We start from the raw sequence: 21,396 nt of genomic DNA, 5'->3' as shown, positions 1-21,396 counted from the left end.
GGACAGTTTACAGAGTCTTGTCGGACCCATGAAGGAGCTAACCGGAATCAATGTCGGGACAGTTTACAGAGTCTTGTCGGACCCCTAAAAAGTCGCACCCTCCAAAGGTGTGCCCAATCTTTCAAAAGGCGTGCCATCAAAAGGCGTGCCCAATCCATAAAAAGGCGTGCCATCAAAAGGTGTGCCATCAAAAGGCGCGCCCATGTTGTCGTCTAGCGCCGAGCGGCGCATGATCAGAAGAATCAGGAATCTGTGTTTGCATCTGAAGATCTCTGCAATCACGAGCCTGATAACAGATTGCATCAGACCTTATCGAGTTGATTCTTGGTGCAGCAGGCTGCTGAACCATAGACAGATGTAAGTTTGCTCTGATATTATGTGTACCCATGTAGAGCTTTGAATCGAGGCCATTCGGCATAGGATCTGGTATGGGAGGCAGTGGAGGTGGAGGTGTTGAAAAACTCCAGCGGGCAGCGAAGGCATGGTTGCCGGCCGGCTGCCCGCCGGAAAGAAAGGAATATAGGCCTAAATCTTATAGCTCTGATACCGTGTAGAAATTTAATGTATAAAGAGAAATGATTAACCAGATCTTACCAGCAGGCAAAGGAACCAACTCCCAAGTACTAGTTTTCTGTAAAACATACAACTCATCCTCCATAGTTTGAACCTAATGAGGATCTTGACAGGCCTCTTTGTAAGACTGAGGTTCTAAAAAAGAGTGAATAGCAGACAAAAAAGTACGATAGGAAGCAGAAAAACATGTATTAGACCAACCCAACCTGTTTGGAGGATGACGTGCTCGAGTAGGATATCGGTGTGTAGCAAGATCAAAGTTGTCAGAAGCAGGAGGATCAACAGCAGCGGCAGAGACAATCGGTGGATGAGGAGCCTTGCGACGAGAATAAACTAACAGCGAAGGAGGAGAAAAAATTGAAGGAGGAGAAGCAGCTAGAGGTGAAGCAGGAGGAGGAGATGGAACAAGCTCAGGAGGAACTGTGGAGATGTACTCATCAGACGGGACCTTAGAAGGAAACGGATCAATATGAACCAAATCCTCTTTGAAAACTGTGGCGGTGAGAGAAGGAAGCTGAAAGTAAAGTAGACGTTCGAGAAAGGCAACATGGCGGAAGACATAAAGGCGAAGGGAAACAGGGTCATTCATAACAGCGAGACTAGAGAACCACAGATTGAAGTTGAGAGAGACAAACCAGAAGTCGAATAAAGAGACCAGAGAACCACAGATACACCTTGCGACATTGACGACCCAACTAGAGGTCATAGATGTTGACGAGTCACGATTCTGGCGACCACCCAACAATCGCGGCCAGGGAGCTCGATGGAGAGACAAAGAACAACACCAGAAATCAGGCGGCGACCACCCAATGATCGTGAATAGAGAGCTTGATTGAGAGACTAAGGACGAAACTAGAAATCAGAAGCAATGACCAAAGCGTGATGGCTGTTAGGGTTTCGTACCTTGCTCTGATACCATGTAAGATTTTTGAATAAGAACTGTATATTCAATTGTGTCAAAATACAAAGGATACATCTGATTATATAGTACTCCTAACCGCAAGACTAAAAGGGAAACGAAAATATTCACCCAATCTCTCACAATATATACACACTACACTACCATATATACATATATACACAATATTCTCACAATGAAAACATACTTTTAAGGAAAATGAACTTTTTTTCCAACAAATAATTACATATTCGATTTGCTAAATTTTAAGAAAGCAACTAATTGTCTTCTTTACAAATAATTTATGGGGTAAATTACGCTTCGCACCAAATCCCACTTTGGTCCCTATACATGAAATCATGACAATCAACCCTAAACACTTCTGGTCAAATCCCACATTGGTCCCTATACTGTAACAATCAACCCCTTACACTTTTGGTCAAGTGCTAATGTTCCCTTTCTATTACTCCGTTGTTTAAGTCTTCAGCATAATCCAGTTATGTGACAAGCATGTGATTACGAAATGAGGGCAAGAGAGGAAAATCATTCCCATTTTTCACCAATACACACTTTGCCTCACGTGATAAGCATGTGAGAGTTATATAATATAATATATATATATATATATATATATGTTCATATGCTGAAAATTGGGATGAAGAGGTAAGAAAACAAAGCTTTTGAAATCAAAAAAGGTGGTAGAGAAATCGAAGAGAGAGAAAGAAAGAATAGAGAGAAGATTGTGTTACTGTGAAAAACATAGCTTCGTGATTCCAATTTCTGTAAAACTCTAGTTCATCTCCTTAATCAGTCACAATCTGTGTTTTTTTAGTTGAATACAGTTATAATTTGATATAAACTTTGGGACCAAATGTGTATTGGCAGGAATTAGGGGTGATTTTCCAACTTTTCCCTCATTTCAGTCATATGATTGTCACATTACTGACTTCTTTTAAAGACTTATACGGTGAAGTAACAAAAATGAGACATTGACACTAGACCAGAAGTGTAGGGAGTTGATTGTCACAATTTCATGTGTAGGAACCAAAGCTGGATTTGGTGCAAAGCGTAATTTACCCTAATTTATGAGTTAATGTTACCTATAATTCTCATGTAGATTTATATTCATGTATCTATGTATTTTTCTATTTAAATAAATTAATACGATATGAGGATTTTCTCAAAAAATTGTTAGTTACCTAATACTAGAATTACGAACCATCCACCATGGAACAAAATCAATTCCTCAAAAAATTATTAAGGAATAGAGATTGATGAGTTAATAAAATACCCCACAATCATTTCACTTCCCACCAGATTAACCCTAGGTTTGGGGAATGATTACTTTTAGATATTTAAGAAATTTAATAATCTCCCTCCCTCTCTCTTGATGATGTGAGTGTGTGACTGTGTACTCTTTCTATGATGTACACATTCGTTTTGAGATTCTAACCTTACAGTATAATATGATGTATCATATTGCGTGAAACCTATGAAGCACGAATAGTTCTAAAAGGGAGTTTTATCTGTATAATACCTATAGTAGATACTGATACTTGTTAGGTACTCACTGCTACGTATTGGATACTTGAAATTATTATCTTTAATTTTTGAGAAGTATTGGATACTATTTGGATCCCTAGGTCATATATCTAAACTATTATGAAATTGATATTTGTAATAATTTTTGCATAGCATTAGAGTATAACTGTTAGGATACGGGGCATTTTTTCATCAATCCCATATGCTCAACTTATGATCCATTTGATCGATTTCATATTCTTATAACCCATTAAGGGGTAATTCTATTTCCACACACCAATTAATGAAAATTTTTCTTCACACAGTTTGCACTAGAATAAAAATACCGTGATACCCTTATCTTCTTTCATCCAAACCCTAATTCTAAAACACTATAACTATCCTTCATCGCCAACACCGCTTCTTTCTTATGTCATCTCCTCTCGTCGCCCCTTTTCCCCTCTGCCTACAACCACTTTCTGCCATAAACCATACACTCCTACAAACCCCCTGCCATGAACCACTCACTTTCGAGGTTGACTATAGAGGTCTAGGATAGAAAGGGATGAGTTGGGAGTGGCGATGGTGGTGGCGATGGAGGGCTAAGTGTGGCGACACTTTTATCTTTCATCAAATATACCCAAGTTGCCTTGGAACAATCATCTATGAAGTTAATAAACCATTTTGTAACCGGTTAAAGACACAAAACGAGATAGACCCCATACATCAGAATGAATCAAAGAAAATGAAATTGAACTTTTATTAATAGAAGGAGCAAATGATACCATGTCTGACAGATGTGCTCGAGCATTGGCCCCTCGGCCTCTAGACGGACTAGACCTACCCCCTCGAGTACCCAGGCGGTCTCCTCGGCCACTAGAAGGTGTCCCATGCAGCTTCCAACAAGTCTCTCTCGTGTGTCGCGGTCTACGGCAATAGTCACAAAAAAGATTATTCTTCTCAGATGAAGGCTGAGAACCAAGAGGCACACGGTCGCCATCGCTAGGGGGGCAAAAACCAAAGCCGAGCGATTAGTAGTAGCAGAAGGAAGCATCGCAGAGCGGCGACTCCTCATTCTGCACAAATGCAAATGCTTCCTGGAGAGGAAGTAGCACATCCATGCTGAGTCCTCTGTTCCGAACCGGATCATACTCCACATTTAGGCCTTCCAAGAACTTGAAGACCCGCTCTTGCGCCACAAACTTCTGGTAACTAGCAGAATCAGTAGGACAGACAGGCTTGTAATCCTGAAGGTGATCAAGCTGCTTCCACTCATTGCTAAGGAAGGTAAAATACTGAAGGATAGTCATCTCACCTTATACTGATCGTTCAATGGAGCGACATAACTCGAAAGCCTGTGAGAAGTTCCCCTTCTTGGAGTAAGTAGTAGTTACAACCTCCCAAATGTCCTAGGCTATGTCCATAGACAAGTAGCCCTCTCTAATCTCAGGTAACATAGAATGAATCAACCAACCTATGGTTAGAGAGTTTGTGATCTCCCACTGGTCATAACTAGATCCGTGGTACTGGGAGCCTATATCCTTCCATCAACATATCTCATCTTCCCTCTACTCTTCAAAAAAATAGTCAGACTCAGTGACCAGGCTAAATAATTTTGACCATTGAATAGAGAGGTGGTGATTTTAAGGCCAGGGTTGAGGTTATCAGTCATAGTAGGAGATAGAATGGAACTCTCGCTTTTAGGTAGCTGAGAAGTAGTGGACTCACTAAGGGAATCTGCCATGGGTACTCTACTATTTAACTCTCAAACGTATTGTAAATCACAAACCCGGAAGATAATAGTGGAAGGAAAGACACTACTCCTATGAAAGCATAAAGAATAAAGAAATGCTGTTTTTTTTTTTTTTTTCCCCTTTTATTGCATTTTTTTTTAAAATTTTTAATTTTTTATTTGGAAGCAAAGAAAACGGAAAAGAAATAAAGAAAGAGAGGAGAGCTCAACTCAGGCCATTCGTGAGTGGACAACGAAGACCCTATGGACAACGAAGGCCCTAGTCGACTAACCAGGGAACCACGCAGGCACCCGTCGACCAACCAGGGGCTGCCGACAAGCCTAAAGGAAGGCAAAGATGACCTCCAGGTGTGCCGACAGACCTAGAATGACAGGCTAAGGCTGCCAACAAGCCTGAAGGAAGACAAAGGAAGCTTCAGCTGCCCTGGTAGAGACCCGACTGACCTGCTGCTTAACTGGGTAAAGGCCGAATGGCCAGAAATTGCCTTTGGTTGGCTTGGCTAGGGTCGACTATCCCAGGCAAGCTTCTGGGTGGCCTGGGCAATCCTTCGGTGGAAGAAAGGTGACTCTGATTGGTGGTAGTTTCCTCCTATTGAGGCTCTGATACCATGTAGGTTTAGAGAAGAGAAAAGGTTAGGGAATGAGTTAGACCTCATCCCCTTTTATATAGATAATAATAAGTAATTACAGGAGTGCCACAAGGCACAAATTATGGGCCAGCCCATTGCACCAATTAAGGGAAAAATAAAATCAATCAAATAATATTATTTCCTATACTAACAGAGATTTCATTAGAGAGAGAAAGTCCCAAATTAGTATAAAAGAGCTCTCAAGCTGTGAAATATTCAATATCAAAATATCATAAACTGAATACTAGAGAGGTCTAACCACTTATTTATATGATAAAAGACCCAACTAACTCTAACTAGCTCGTATGGTACTAAAACATAACAACAATACTAATTCTAACTACATCATTCAGGTTAGACAATATGTCAACTGATCTCGACCCGACAATGGTTTGGAACCGTTTAGATCGGGTGGAAGAAAAAATGGTCGGCCTTCTGTTGGTCCTACAACAACCGCCATCGTCTTCCTTGATGGAACTTCCAACATAAACTCAACAAAGAACCATTGCAAATCTTATCACCACAAAGAGATATGAGGTTTAAGTGTTTTAGAGGAGATGAGAGAAGAGTTTCAGAGAGGTTTATCTCATTGTCACCATTTCACTGCCTTTGATCCTATTACAACTGGTTCCACCACAACCTTGATATTAGTGTTGCCCTTGCCGTCAAAATCTCATCACTGCTGCCAGCACACGATCTCTGTGAAGCTCCCATGGTCTCAGCACCACAGCCTCTTCCTCTAATTAGTGAAAGGTGATCTAGAGAGTTAAAGGATAGAGGAGTGTTAAGAGAGTTTGAAAGGGTGTGAAATACGGAGAAGTTTGAAAGAATAGAAGTTCTCTATGAATTGATAAGAGCAAGAAAAGAGAAAGATGAATCCTCTTTAATAGAGAGTGAACGTGACTGATGAGTTGTTTGAGGGGTATACAGTTGCCATGTCTGGAATATGCAGAAGAATCTTTACTATCTTTATGAGATACAGCTATGATGTATGGATGCAACTTTAATTGATAGGCACAACCTAATTAATCACATACAGAAAATTTAATAGTGTTGAATACTTGGGTGGTTTAGTTTGAGCAAATATTTCATTCTTAACCACCACTCGACTTGAAACTCGAGCTTTTCAAATATTAAAAATGCAGCCAACCATTACAATTTTCGAAAGTTACCGAAAGTGGGTCAGGTCAGTTAGGCTGGGTGGTTTAAATGAGTTGGTCGGATCTTTGAACACCCCTAGGACCTACTGTGAAAAAAAAAAAAATGTAAACTGGTTATTAACTCTTAAACTAATACCTAATCTCCATAGAATGATTTATTACCATTCCTTGAGCTTATGTATAATATAATACTAAGAATTATAATTTTTTTTTTTTTTACAAATATATCCTAGTTGTACTAGAAGAATTTTGTAACAGAATGGCTAACCATTTTCGAGCGTTTGCCTTGTATATATATAGCAAAGGAAATACATAAATATGGTAAAAGAAATCAAATCAGTCCTAAAATCCCGTGATTCTGTTAATCGTGGGATTTACAGTAATTCTAATTTCAACACTCTCCCTTAAGCTGGTTCGAAGATATTAACCAAACCCAGCTTGACAATAGAGGCCTGAAGCAATGATGGACCCACTAATTTGGTGAAGATATGTGATGTTTGTTCTAACAATGGAACAAAAGAAGGAAACACTATGCCAAACCGAACTTTCTCCCGAATAAAGTGGATGTCCACTTCAATATCTGATGTTTCTTCAAGTAGATCAATCAACCAACGAGATGCTGATAGTTGGAGATTGGGATCCATGGGGCTGGAAGCTGGTTTGCATCCCAACATGCTAATGCCTTTAAGGAGAGGTAGAGTGCATTTTCACTAAGAGAGAGATGCCATCGTGAGATCTAGCCACCTGAAGACCAAGAAAGTACTTGAGAGGTCCCAAATCCTTAATATAAAATGCCTTACGAAGATCTTGCTTAACCTGAGCAATCCCGGAGGAATCATCCCCGGTAAGGATGATATCATCCACATACACCATTAGGATGATACATCGACCATCAGAACGTCAGCGAATAAAACAAGTGTGATCCAAATGGCATTGAACAAAATTCGAGGATAATATGATAATGCTAAAACGGCTAAACCAAGTTTGCAAGGACTGTTTAAGACCATATAGACAAACTTACGAAGATGACTGACCTTTAGAGCATACTCCCTCTCAGCTCGAAATCCAGGTAGAGGATTCGTAAAAATAGTCTCAAGTAAATCCCCATCCAGAAAGGCATTCTTGACATCAAGCTGATGAAGAGGCCAAGAATGGGTACCCCCCAAGGACACCAGGTGAATAGTGGTCAGCTTCGCCACGAGAGCAAAAGGGCCACCAAAATCTTTATATAGAACCTGTGTGAAACCTTTAGCCACAAGTCGAGCCTTATAGTGATCCACGGAACCATCATCCTAGTATTTCATGTTGAAGGCCCATTTACACCTAACGGTTTTTTTCTCAAGGGGAAAGGAGACAAGATCGTAAGTGTGATTATGCTCCAAGGTAGACATTTCGATTTGCATAGTGGCAACCCATTTGGGATTTTGGAGAGCTTCAGAAACAATTTGTCCCAAGGAAGGACCGATAAGACCTTGAAAGATCATTATAAGAGAGATGTCGGGACATAGGATGATTAGTACTGCTAAACCAACCATAACGGGAAGTCGGGTGACGAGTGCGAAGAGGATACCAAGGTGCTGGAGAAGGAGAAGGAGTACTTAGACCAAGGACTGAAGGAGGCTCTGGAAGGGGCGGGGTGTGAGGGTGGTGAGAGTATGTTTGCAATGGGAGAGGACGGGAAGAGGAAGCAACGAGAGATGAAGGAATGACCACCAAGGGATCATCAGGAGGCTCCAGAGATAAAATCATTGAGCAAGAGATAGGATCACTATCAAACAGAGGAATAGGACAAGCACTTGGTGATTCCTTCTCCATAGAAACATGAGAAATCAGTTCCCGCAACAAAGGATTAGTACCATAAAATGGGATATCCTCAAAAAAGGTGACATCAAGAGAGTGATATATGTGACGAGAGAGAGGATCATAACACGGAGGTCCTCTAGACAAACTGGAACACCCAGAAAAATGCATCTAATGGACTTATCATCTAGGTTAGTTCTAGTAGGACTCTGATTTTGGACAAAGCAGGTGCACCGAAAAACTCGTGGTAAAAGGGGAAATAAAGTAGTACCATGCTAAAGTACTTGGAAAGGGGCCTTACCATCCAAAACTCGACTAGGAGTCCTGTTAATAAGGTAAACAACAGTAAGAATAGCCATGTGCATGCCCCGAAGAAGACATTGAGCAACAAACATAATGTGGCGGTTCTTACGTTTTGCGGCACTACTTTGTTCTAGGGTATAGGCACAAGAGAGCTGTTGGAGAATATCTTTCTGATTCAGTTGAGATTGAAAGACATCATAAATATATTCTCCACCATTATTTGACGTCATATTGTGAACAATAGTATGAAATTGAGTTTTAATCATTGGGAAATTTAGCTATAAACCCCTTTTACCTTCCTTTCATTGTTAAAATGACTAAGAAAAAAATTATACTTTCTAAACCCCCTCATAATTATAAAATCTTACATAAAGGACACAATTTATTATTTAAATATTTTATCAGACTATTATACCCCTCAACTAGATCTTTCCACCTTCTTCGTCCTCTCTCTCTCTGTCTCTCTCAGTTTTCGCACAACCGTTGCAGAGACTGTCTTCCATGAAACCCTAAATTTTCGATCTCACAACTCTGCTCAGAAACCACAAATGGATAGTTATTGAATCGTCTCTACAATCTCCAGGTACAATCGATTCAATACCTATCTGGTTATGTTAAATTCACAAATCATTCGAATCTCTTCACATTTCACGATTTTTGTTGATGTTTCTACATAAATTTATCGATTCTCATCTTTAATTTTGTTGAAATTGAATGAGGATGTCGTTGGAGATTCGAAAGCTAGGGTTTCGGAGCAGATGGGGGAGATTCGAAGTGCGGTGGAGATGGCTCAATTGGAAGCGGAGAAGAAACATGATGAGGTTGTTGATGAGATGCTGGCGATGTTGAATGCGAAGGCTGAAGCTTCGAGATTGAAAGAAGTTGAACAAGAGGTTGGGAAGGATGTGGTTGAGGAATAGTAGAATATATGTGTATATATATATATATATATTTGTGTGTATGAGTGTTGTTGAACACATGTATTCTTTTCATTGAGATTTGTGATTGTTGATCGAGTTTTAGAAGTTTTTCTTCTCAATTAGATATGTTGATTTGTTGATTAATTTGTTTTGTTTTTGTTTGTTTGTTTGTTTTTTATTTATTTTTGTTGTTTTTTAATTTCATTTGACAGAACCAGAGTAAAATTTTACTTTTATACAGAGTAAAATTTTACTTTTGTGTAGAGTCTAACATTTTACTCATTTTTCAGAGTAAAATTTTACTTTTATACAGAGTAAAATTTTACTTTTGTGTAGAGTCTAACAGTTTACTAGTTTTTCAGAGTAAAATTTTACTTTTATACTGAGTAAAATTTTACTTTTAGTTTCAGAGTGTAACATTTTACTCTTATTTAGAGTAAAATTTTACTTTTATACAGAGTAAAATTTTACTTTCATACAGGGTAAAATTTTACTTTTAGTTTCAGAATGTAAAATTTTACTTTTATACAGAGTAAAATTTTACTTTCATACAGAGTAAAATTTTACTTTCATACAGAGTAAAATTTTACTTTTAGTTTCAGAATGTAAAATTTTACTTTCATACAGAGTAAAATTTTACTTTTATACAGAGTAAAATTTTACTCTGAAATATATAGTGAAGATGACTTAATAGGAGAGTTGATAGATATGAGGGTAATATAGTAAAAGAAACAAATTTTAAAATATTAGGGGGTTTTGAAAGTACTTATACAATTCTTGTCCTTTTGAAAGACAAATTAGATAGTGAGGGGGTTATCACCAAATCCCCCTTAATCATTTGAAGAAACTGAAGAAAGAGGAGCAACACATTAGATTTCTTTTTAAGTAAATAAAATGATCATCAATAAAGGTCACATAATAGCGGTGCCCAGAAAAAGTTGTAACTAGGGAAGCTCCCCAGACATCAGAGTGAATAAGGTCAATCATACTAGAAGCACGAGACATACGAGGAATATAACTAGTACGAATATGTTTAGATAATCCACACACTACACACTGGAACTTATAATTTTGACAAGCTTTATTCAATGAGGGAAATAAAAGATATAAATATTGAAAATTCACATGTCCTAAATAGGCATGCCACAAATGCAAAGTTTGAAGAGAAAAAACGTAAGACTTTGACTTGGGTAAAACAGAAGCTTGCAGACTTGATTTAGTATGCAGTGGTGGTGGAGGCTCGCCAAAGTAGTGCAACCTATTGCATTCAATAAGATACATGGACAGCTAACACAAATTAATTACTTAATTAAAGGAATAAATTTGCGTGTCATTACATGTGCACTATTTCTCTTTGTACCGTATTTTTTCTCTTATGGATAGTAGCTATAATTAACACAATATTATGTACTTGCTCGTGTTGTCCACCTCTTAAATCTCAAACCAGATCGAGCCCCTTGTTCATGCGAACCGAGGCATTTTGTGCACCAATTTTCTCAATTGACTAGAATGTTTGTATGTTAATAAATTATATTGTATTAAAATTGTAACATTCTATTCTGCGCTCGGAGAATCCATCTCTCGGATCTCAAATTAGTTTGGGCCTCAGTGCACATAAATCAAGGTGGTCAGTGCACTACACCTCTCAAACAATTTTGGGGATTCAAATTCAACATGCGTCGTATTATCATTGAGACAACATCTACTGTGTTTGGAGAGTCTGCCTCTTGGGTTCCGGGTCGGCTTAGGAATTGATGCATGCAAACCAAGACAATTGATCTCGTAGAAAATTTAATTGATAGGGGTCTAACTAAAGCAATGGAAATACTTAGGGTAAACCAAACCAAACCAAACCAAACCAAACCAAGCCAAGCCTTAAGTCCCATCAAATGGGTTGGCTACATGAATCCTTCTTCTCTACGCGGCCCTATCAAAGGCCATTTCGTTAGTCAAATTAAGTAGATCCATATCTCTATTTACAACGTTAGCCAATGTTAATCTAGGCCTATCCTGTCCCCTAACACTTCCCTCTACCATTACAGCATCGCATCTCTTCACTACTGCCTCTGTTGGTCTTCGTTGAATGTGACCAAACCATCTCAATCGATTCTCTCTCAACTTATCTTCTATCGGTGTTACTCCTACCCATTCCTGAATACATTCATTCCTAATTCTGTCTTGTCTTGTCTAGTCTTGCCACACATCCACCTTAGCATCCTTATCTCAGCCACACTCATCTTATCGACATGTTGTTTCTTGGTTGCCCAACACTCCGTCCCATACAACATTGTTGGTCTAATAGCCATTCTATAGAACTTACCTTTTAGTTTAGCGGGTATTCGTTTATCGCACAGTACCCCAGACGCTCTTCTCCACTTACACCATCCCGCCTTAATCCTATGGGCCACATCCGCATCAATCTCCCCCACTTTTGTGATAATCAACCCTAAATAACGAAAATGTTCACTCTTAGGCAATTCTTGGTTCTCAATCTTTACTTCTCCTCTGCTTTCATTGTTATTGTTACTAAATTTACATTCCATGTACTCTGTCTTATTTCTGCTTATCCGGAAACTTTTAGATTCAAGAGCTTTTCTCCAAATCTCTAACTTTGTATTAATTCCTTCTCTAGTCTCATCCACTAGCACGATATCGTCTGCAAAAAGCATACACCATGGCACGTTATCCTGAATATTTCTCGTCAACTAATCCGTAACTAAAGCAAAAAGATAAGGGCTTAAGGTAGATCCTTAGTGTAATCTAACAGTGATTGGAAATTCATTTGTCTCTCCAACAGGCGATCTAATAGTGGTCACCACCCCTTCATACATGTCACTAATCACATCAATGTAACCTTTTGTCACCCTTTTCTTCTCTAACACCCACTATATTATATTTCGGGACACTCTATCATATGCTTTCTCAAGGTCGATCAACACCATATGAATGTCTCTTTTCTTTTCTCTATACTTTTCTATTACTCTCCTCAAAAGATAAATCGCTTCTATTGTTGACCTGCAGGGCATAAATCCAAATTGATTCTCTGACACCTCTGTTATATCTTGCAATCGGCGTTTCATCACCTTCTCACACACTTTCATTATATGGCACATTAGCTTGATTCCTCTATAGTTGTTGCAATTCTGGACATCTCCTTTATTCTTATATATTGACACAAAAATACTCTTCTTCCACTCATCTGGCATGTTCCTAGTCAACAAAATTTTGCTAAACAACCTAGTCAACCAAGCAACTCCTTTTTTACCCAAGCACCTCCAAGCTTCAATAGGGATATCATCGGGTCCTAAAGTCTTATTTGATTTCATCTTCTTAAGTGCAGTCTCCACTTCAAAGTTCTTAATATTGCGATAAAACCTATAGTCTTGGTTTATCATATTATTAGCCATTTCTTCCCCTATTGCCGTACCTCTATGTTCCTCATTTAATAGTTTATCAAAATAGTTCTTCCATCTTTTCTTAATCTCTTCATCCTTCACCAATACCTTAGAATCCTCACTCTTGATGCACTTGACTTGATTAAAATCTCTTGTTTTCCTCTTTCGTATCATAGCAAGTTTGTATACTCTCTTCTCTCATTCTTTACTATCTAGTCTAGTGTGTAGTTCATCATAAGCTTTCAACTTAGCCTCTCTCACTACTTTTTTGACCTCCGTATTAGCTAATCTATAGCTTTTAAGGTTTTTCTCAGTTCTATCCTTTTGCCACTTTTTAAAGCACTCTTTTTTTGCCTTAACTATCGCTTGAGCCTCTTCCCTCCACCACCAAGTTTCCCTAGCGCTGGGTCCCGTCCCTTTCAACTCTCCAAGCACTTCCTTTGAGATTTTCCTCATACAATTGGCCATCGAGTTCCACATAGTGTTAGCATCATCTTCCAAGTCTCAAGTACCTTCCTTATCCATTCTATTCTTAAATATTTCTAGTTTATCCCTTAGTACCAAAATCCTATGTTGAGAGGTCAGGCTCTCTCCAGGAATCACCTTACAATCATTGCATTTTTGGCGGTCCACTTTTGTCACTAAGAAGTAATCTATTTGGCTCTTACTGACCCACTTTTAAAAGTTATCAAATGCTCTTCCCTCTTCTTATACATAGTATTGGCCACCACCAGGTCAGAAGCCAACGCAAAATCTAAGATACTCTCTCCAGCCTCATTTCTGTCACCAAAACCTATCCACCATGCACCTTTCATAGCCTAGTTTATCTATGCCTACATGGCCATTAAAATCTCCACCTATAACCATGTTTTCTCCTACGGGCATTTCTTGTAAGTTCTCATTCATTTGCTCTCAAAAATCCCTCTTAGTCTGATTATCTAATCTTACTTGAGGGGCGTTTGCACTAATAACGTTCACTATATTCCCTCCAATAACTAGTTTAACTAACATAATCATATCCCCTTTCCTAATGACCGCTACTACATTCTCCACCAGACCCTCGGCAATTATGATTCTTACCCCATTCCTGCGTTTATCCTTACCACTATAATACAGTTTAAAACCGGTATCCTCAATTTCCCTAGCTTTCTTACCCGTCCACTTAGTTTCTTGTACGCAAGCTACTCTCCTCCTTATGGAATTATTTCATTCATGAGAAAGTAATGCTTGATTTTATCTTGTTTTTACTCTTACCTCTTCAATGAAATTATTTATTTATTTATTTTTCTTTCTAGCAAATGCTTGGGAGGAAGGGGATGAAGTAGTTTTGATCACTTGCCGCCTTGAGAATCCAGATCTAGACATGGTTAATGGGCCTGTCAAAGAAAAGCTCGAGAATTTTGGAAATGAACTGTATGACTCTTACACTTTGAATATATTATTATTATACTTGTACTAGCATCAAACAGTTTACTGATGGTGTTTATTCTTTTCAGGTATGAAATGAGATTCAACATGAAAACTGGTCTGGCATCACAGAGGAAACTATCAGCACCTGCTGTAGATTTTCCAAGGGTGAATGAGAGTTACACTGGAAGGTATCAAGTAATGTTTTAGTTTTTATAATTTAGAAGATTTGGGGTCAAATTGTGTCTGGGAAGATACACCGGTGATGCAAATAAACCATGTTAATAATGCATGTGAAAAAGCTGTGTGCTGGATTGTTACAAGCTTGTCTGCTGTTTGCATCATCTTATGTAAACATTAATTTGAATATTTTTGCTAGAAACTTTTCTTTCAGTAATTCATGTGTAAAGACAATCACGTTCAGAATGTGTTTTCTTATCTTCCACTCATTTTATTATGTAGCTAGAGTTACATTAATTTCATCATTTTCTCTCGGGTATTAACTAGATTGTCAGAAATTTTTCTTTCTATCAGCACCATGCTTACTAATTATATTGTGTAAATTTAGGAAACAACGATTTGTATATGCAACTACATTGGACAGCATCGCAAAGGTCACTGGAATTATCAAATTTGATTTGCATGCGGAACCAGAGTCTGGAAAGACAAAGCTTGAAGTCGGAGGAAATATTCAAGGCATTTTTGACCTAGGACCTCATAGATTTGGTTCAGAGGCTATTTTTGTCCCTCGTGATCCTGGTGTTACTTCTGAAGAAGATGATGGCTACTTGATATTCTTTGTACATGATGAGGTGACAGGGTATGCATTCCTTTCTTGTACTCTCATAAAAGTGAGGCCACTTTGCCAGGATATTTTGTGTCTGTATGAAAACTACTATGATAGTGGAAGATAGACTTCGTTAAGGGTACTGTCTATAAAACCTTGAATATAAACCATCAAAGATACCAGCAGTGTTGTGAAAGGCGCGCGCCTAAGTGCAAGGCGCAGCGAGGCACAGGTGCGGTGCCTGAAGCAACCCAAGGCGAGGTGAGTTGAAGAAGGCGCGCACCTTTTGTGCGACTCAGCTAGGTGAACAAAGGCGCAAATTGCGTGACTGTTTGCAACTTGTTCTTTTTTGGTGTCTAATTGGATCTAACGGTTGATATCGTGTTTTTAAAGGCCTCAATCACAGAGGATTAAACCTTTGAGCTATACTTCTCAATAGCCAGCCCCAAATCGATTTGAAATGCCCAAATCAATTCGAAAGAAAGAAGAAATCTTGCGGTGTCTCTTCTCTTCCCTTCGGCTTGTCTAGTCTTGTCTCTGGCCCAGGTGAGTTCTTCTTTTGCTTCTTCTTCTTCTCCTTCTTCGCTGTGTTCTTCTTCTTCGATTTTTTTTTGCGAAGAAACCTGACGGTGTCGGAGTGTCTCTTCCCTCCGGCTTGTCTCGTCTTCTCTGGACCAGGTAGTTCTTCTTCTTCGATGCTTTCTTCTTCTTCTCATTCTCTTCTTCTTCTTCGCTGCCTCTATTTTTTTTTCCATCTGTCTCAATTTTTTTTATTTTTTTTCTGTTGCTTATTCGATGTGCTGGGCTGGGCTATTCTTCTTCTTATAATCAAATAGAGACAATTGATTTTCTTTTTTAGTTGAGAATGTCATCAGGTGTGACATCATCTTGCACTTGGAATTTTTAATTTAATGATATGACAGCACTTTGTTTGCCACTTAACTTTCAATTTGGAAACACTGATTAGCTACATAAATTTAGTTATAGTTTCACTTACAAAAAAGCTTCAAATGAACATCAACTTACCGAAAAAAAAAAAAAAAATTTTAAAATTCCTTGAGCATTATTTGTTTGAGTATTACTTCATTTCCAATTTTTGTTTTTTATAGTTATAGTTTCAGTGTTTCACTTGCAAAAAGCTTCATATATATATATATATATATATATTTTTTTTTTGTTGGATGTGGATTGTTTTACCTTTGAAAATTGGAATGCTATGTAATATGCACTTTTATGGCTTTGAAAATTATTCTATAATTTGTTTTAGTTACTTTAAAAAAAAAATGGTACGAGTCATTAGTCTATGTTAATTTATCTATTTTTAACTGAGACTGCACATTCATAAGAAAATTCCTTTTGATTTGATTTTAAACTTGCTGGAGCAAATGCAGTCTACTATTGGTGTGAGTATAGGAATAAATTATTAGTATCACTTTGTCTCTAAATGTTAGCAATTGTTTTCTTGAAGTTACTGTGGATGTCTCTAGTAATTACCTTGTTGATAATTTTACAATCCGGTCCAAGGGACACAAGCTGTAGGAAATTATTGGTAATAGTTTCATTATGCTTTTCCATGAGCCTGACAATTACTTTGTGGTCCAATTTAAGAGAAAGCTGTTGATCTGGTAAAATCGGTTTCAATACTCTTGATCATTTGGTGTGATTATACACATGTAAGGAGATAGAAAGCACAAATGAGTAGGCTTGTGAAGAACATGAAACCACTTGACGAGGACCCTTGCTATGATTTTGAGTTGATTACATCCTTTTCATTTTTATACAAGTAGTGGTAGGTAGGTTTAAGGTAGCATTACTTCTATTTCACGTAAACATAAATTTGACTCTATTTTGCATCTACCAATGACTTTGCTCTTTGTGCCAGTGGACATCTTTATTAGATTCGTAATGTTTTTTCTCAGAAGATTTTTCATTTAACTTGTTGAAGTAAATATTTGTTAGGCCTTTTGTAGTTGGCAATCTTGTTGGACAAAACTCCATTCAATTGTAATCGCATTTGTTATTTTGCTTTTGTGAGATTGAGAATGTTTTAGACGTAAATCCAGCCCAATTTGTGCTCGAACAGAGATATTTGTGCTTCTAGAGAAGAAATATGCACTCAAGCACATAAAGTTACGCTCGAGCAGTCTGAGTCGATTACAGTCACTTGAAAGTGCGTTTTTTAATCAGATCTAACACTCTGTTTGTTTGGGCGAAAAACATTTTTTGGAAAAAAAATTTCTGTATTTTCTAGTGTTTGGTACACTGTAACACGAAAGTCAACAAAAAACATTTTTCATAGTCAATAAAAAACAAGCCTATATAGGCAGAGAATGTTTTCCACTTTTAAAAGGCGGAAAACGTTTTCTAGACTAAAGTCTTACCAATATCACCACACTACCACCGCGAGTCTCATCTCTACTACAACACCACCATCACCATGGCCACTATCACCATCACTATCGCTATAACCACCGCCACTGCCACCCCACTACCGCCTGCACCTCCACCTCCACCTCCACCTCCACCTTCGTTTCACTACGACCACCACCAAACATTGAAAAATGTTTTCCATTTGAAAATGTTTTCCGCCTAAACAAACGGAGCGTGAGGTGAAACTCTCATGATATTCATCCCGGTGTGCGAAAAACACGAGAGTTTTCTAGTGAGATATACATGTGTACCTTTGATGTTTTGAGAGTGATCAATGGATCAACATGCTTTATATTGAAGATCATCAAGGTGTTTCTACTTCAAGTACACTTTTCTAAAGGGATGTTCATCCGTGGATTCTGGAGAACTTGCGCTTAGAAGCTTCGGTGGATTCTGAAGTGACTCATCGTCGTGGATTCGACATTGGCGCTGTGGATTCAACATTTGGAGAAGCGATTCCATAGTGAAGATGATGTTAGAAGAGGTACGAGGAATTTGAGGTAATTGGGTGTGGATTCACTAGATGATTGAATGAATTCCTTGTGTAATTCTTATTCTTCTTAGTGGATTGCTTTGGTGGTCGTTGGCCCGTGGTTTTTTATCACAACTAAAAGAGTCCAATTGTGTTTTTTCCACTTAAAGTTGTTTGTGTCCATTATTATTGCTTGATAGTAGATCTAATTCAATTATCTCATAATTGCATTACATCTATGATTGTTTGATTGGGAATTATTATTCATTATCGATATTGAATCATAGTTTCAAATTACAATCTTGGAGAATTTTAGATTTTTCAATTGGTATCAGAGTGGTCTTTTTTTCTTTTCTTTTTTTTTTTTTTAAATTTTTTTTTTTTATTTTTGTGCTTAGTTGCTTTTTCTTATTTTACCTTGCCTGTCAAAAATCCAAAAAGATTTTCAAAGTATGGTTTTGCAAGCTTAAAATTTTTGAGTCTTTGATGCATGTCAGAATTGATTACATTACTTGAAAATATGTGAGCGATATCTGTGGATATTGTGTGTGCATTGATTAGTATGTCTCGTTCTGAAAACATTCTTGGATTAGAAAATACTGGACTCCCCCCCTCCGACTCCCTCCTCACTTTTGCACTATCATTGCTTCCTCATCCATGTTTGTTACACATGGCTTGAGGAAAGAGCTGCCTCAGAGTAAGTCACCAATTCTTGTTTCATTTCATTCTTCGCTAGGTTTGGCTTCCATGCTCTTGAGCGTGAAAGCCACTGATGATAATGCAAGAAAAGAAATTCATTCAAAGAACATCCTGTTTTTTAAGGGGAGCACTTGCAATTTTGTCAACAAACACCACCTTATCTCTAGTGGTTTGACGTCCCCAGTGACATGCAAATTATTTGTAGGAGGTCCAGCCATTTGATCACTACTAGGATTTGACTCTAGTGTTTGTCGAACTCCAAGAGACACAAACACACTTTCTTCATGAGATCTATGCTATTCATATGTTGTATTACATTCATTCATGGGAAATCATCTAGAGATTGCACACATTATGTTTTCAAGTAATTGTGTTTCTTGGATGTTCTTGTGTGTATTGAAGTACTAATCTGGAACTCCTTGTTTGCTCCACCATATTGCTATTGCCAATATTTTTCTGCAAAAATCTTTTGTATTTGGGGCAAGTTATTGTTTATGATTTAAGGAGATTTCTTGGGTTAATTGTTGAGGGAGAGTTTGTTGAGTGTTGGCATGCTATATTAGTTGTTGAAGGGGAGATTGATGCAAGTTGTTTTGCAGGTTGATTTGTGATGTTCATTTATCGCAGGCTAATGTTGGGTATTCCATCGTCTATTCCCTTGCTTATGGTTGGGTTGGGATTACGAATTCATTGTTTAAGTGTGTCTTGTCACAAAATTGCCAAAGGGGGAGATCTATGAAGCATGGGTACTTCGAAAAACATGTACCCATACTAGGTACTTACCGGCATATGGTACTTCTGCATACGTACCGGGTACATGAAACACGTACCCAAATTTTTTCTTCTTAATTTTTGGTATACCTAGACGTACTTAGTATATACCCAAGCCATACCGTACCTCAGTTGAAATAATATTTGCTTCTACTACAGAGATAAAATTCCTTTCGCTATACTTTTTTTTTTTTTTTTTTAGTTTTATGCTTCGCATGATATTAAAATTAAGCTATGGTTTGCAAGTTATTTAATGTATTGACGTTTAATTTTGGTTTATACCTTTACTTTTGGTATTAAATGTTAATTGTAGGTTGGATCTTAACAAATTAAACCATTTAATCAATTTTTGCGTTACTCTAAATTAAAAATAAATATTTTTTTACAAACATACCAAGCCATACCCATACCCTACTTTTTTTAGATTTTAATGTATCGACATACCCGTATCGTACCAGTACCAATACTCGTATCCGTACCCATGCTTCATAGGGGGAGATTGTTAGGCCTTTTGTAGTCGGCTATTCCGTTGGATAAAACTCCATTCAATTGTAATCACATTTGTTCTTTTGTTTTTGTGAGATTGACAATGCTTTAGATGAGAATCCAGCCCAGTTTGTGCTCAAGCAGAGATATATGAACTCGAAAGGCCAAGACATGCTTGCAGCTTCTCAAAGCCTCACAGACAAATCCTGCTACATCATAAAGTTTCTTGAGCAACCAAATTTGTGCTCGAGCGGTCTGAGTCAATTACAGTCACTTAAAAGTGCGTTTTTAGATCAGATCTAAGGTGAGACTCTTAGATATTTATCCCTAGTGCAAAAAAGAGAGATGTTTCTATTGAGATCTACATGTGTACCTTGATGAATTGAGAGTGATCAACGGATTAACATGCTTTATATTGAAGATCATCAAGGGGTTTCTTCTTCAATTACACTTTTCTAGAGATGTTCATCGGTGGATTATGGGAGAACATGAGCTTGGAAACTTCGATGGATTCCAGAGTGGCTCATTGTCGTGGATTTGACATTGGCATTGTGGATTCAACATTTGGCGAAGCAATTCTGAGGTGAAGATGGTTTTAGAAGAGTTCTAGAAGAGGTGCGAGGAATTTGAGGCAATTCGGTGTGGATTCGCTAGGTGATTGTATGAATTCCTTGTGTAATTCTTGTTCTTCTTAGGGGATTGCTTTGGTGGCTATTGGTCTGTGATTTTTTATTGCAATTAGAAGAGTCCAATTGTGGTTTTTTCCATGTAAAATCGTTTGTCCGTTCTTGTTGCTTGATAGTAGATCTAATTCAATTCTCTCATAAGTGCATTAGATCTATGGTTGTTTGATTGGGAATTATTATTCATTGTCGATATTGAATCAAGTCACAAATTACAATCTGTAAGAATTTTAAATTGCATTCATGCCTATCTGCTTTCTAGCCTCTATTCTACATTAGAAAGTTTTCTGCAATATAGATTCTTTAGGTCCTTTACTAATCTTAGTTGACTAAGTTTTTTATTTGTATGCAAGAAGTGGACAAGTTGTTTAAAGAGTTTTTCTAGCTCTGTGATGTTTTTGAAACCAGATCTATGTAAAACCCTCCTACAGACTTGTGTTGATAGGATTGATTCGAGTTGATTTGTCTGTCATCGTAAATCCAATGACCCTTAAGCTATCCATCTCTATATGTGATTAATATGTATGATACATGGCTTCAATGCACTAACTTAGTAAAGCAAAAAACCAGCTTCATTAAATCAAGATCGAGTGTACCCTGGTGTTTGCACGTAAATTTGCACTTCGTTTTTTGCTTTGAGGCCATTCAAAAAATAGACTTTCCATATTTTCTGTTTGGTAAAATTTTATAGTTATTTTTAGTGTGGACT

The 21,396-nt window shown here is 37.8% G+C and overlaps 1 protein-coding gene across 19 annotated transcripts in view; it reads left to right on the top strand.

Moving 5' to 3' along the window:
• CCD1 (carotenoid cleavage dioxygenase 1) overlaps positions 1-21,396 on the top strand; it is a 103,379-nt gene that overhangs the window by 53,588 nt on the left and 28,395 nt on the right. For 7 of the 19 annotated variants that reach the window (XR_014329648.1, XR_014329647.1, XR_014329661.1 and 4 more), the window contains 3 exons: positions 14,248-14,365; positions 14,449-14,550; positions 14,928-15,179. Coding sequence is in view for 4 of the 19 variants with exons in the window: in XM_082869104.1 (XP_082725230.1) it covers positions 14,248-14,365; positions 14,449-14,550; positions 14,928-15,179 (472 nt within the window). In the remaining 15 variants the exon portion in view is untranslated. Of the gene's footprint in view, positions 1-14,247; positions 14,366-14,448; positions 14,551-14,927; positions 15,450-15,539; positions 16,016-17,876; positions 18,077-19,346; positions 20,309-20,425; positions 20,659-21,396 lie in introns of those variants that run through there. The other 12 variants (XR_014329658.1, XR_014329653.1, XM_082869106.1 and 9 more) reach the window with 10 other exon arrangements.

Source organism: Camellia sinensis, chromosome 5 (assembly GCF_055761805.1).
Source record: "Camellia sinensis isolate YWXY chromosome 5, ASM5576180v1, whole genome shotgun sequence".
NCBI classification, from domain to species: Eukaryota; Viridiplantae; Streptophyta; class Magnoliopsida; order Ericales; family Theaceae; genus Camellia; species Camellia sinensis.
The sequence above is the reverse complement of the archived record's forward strand: the minus strand, read 5'-3'. Positions and strand labels throughout refer to the sequence as shown.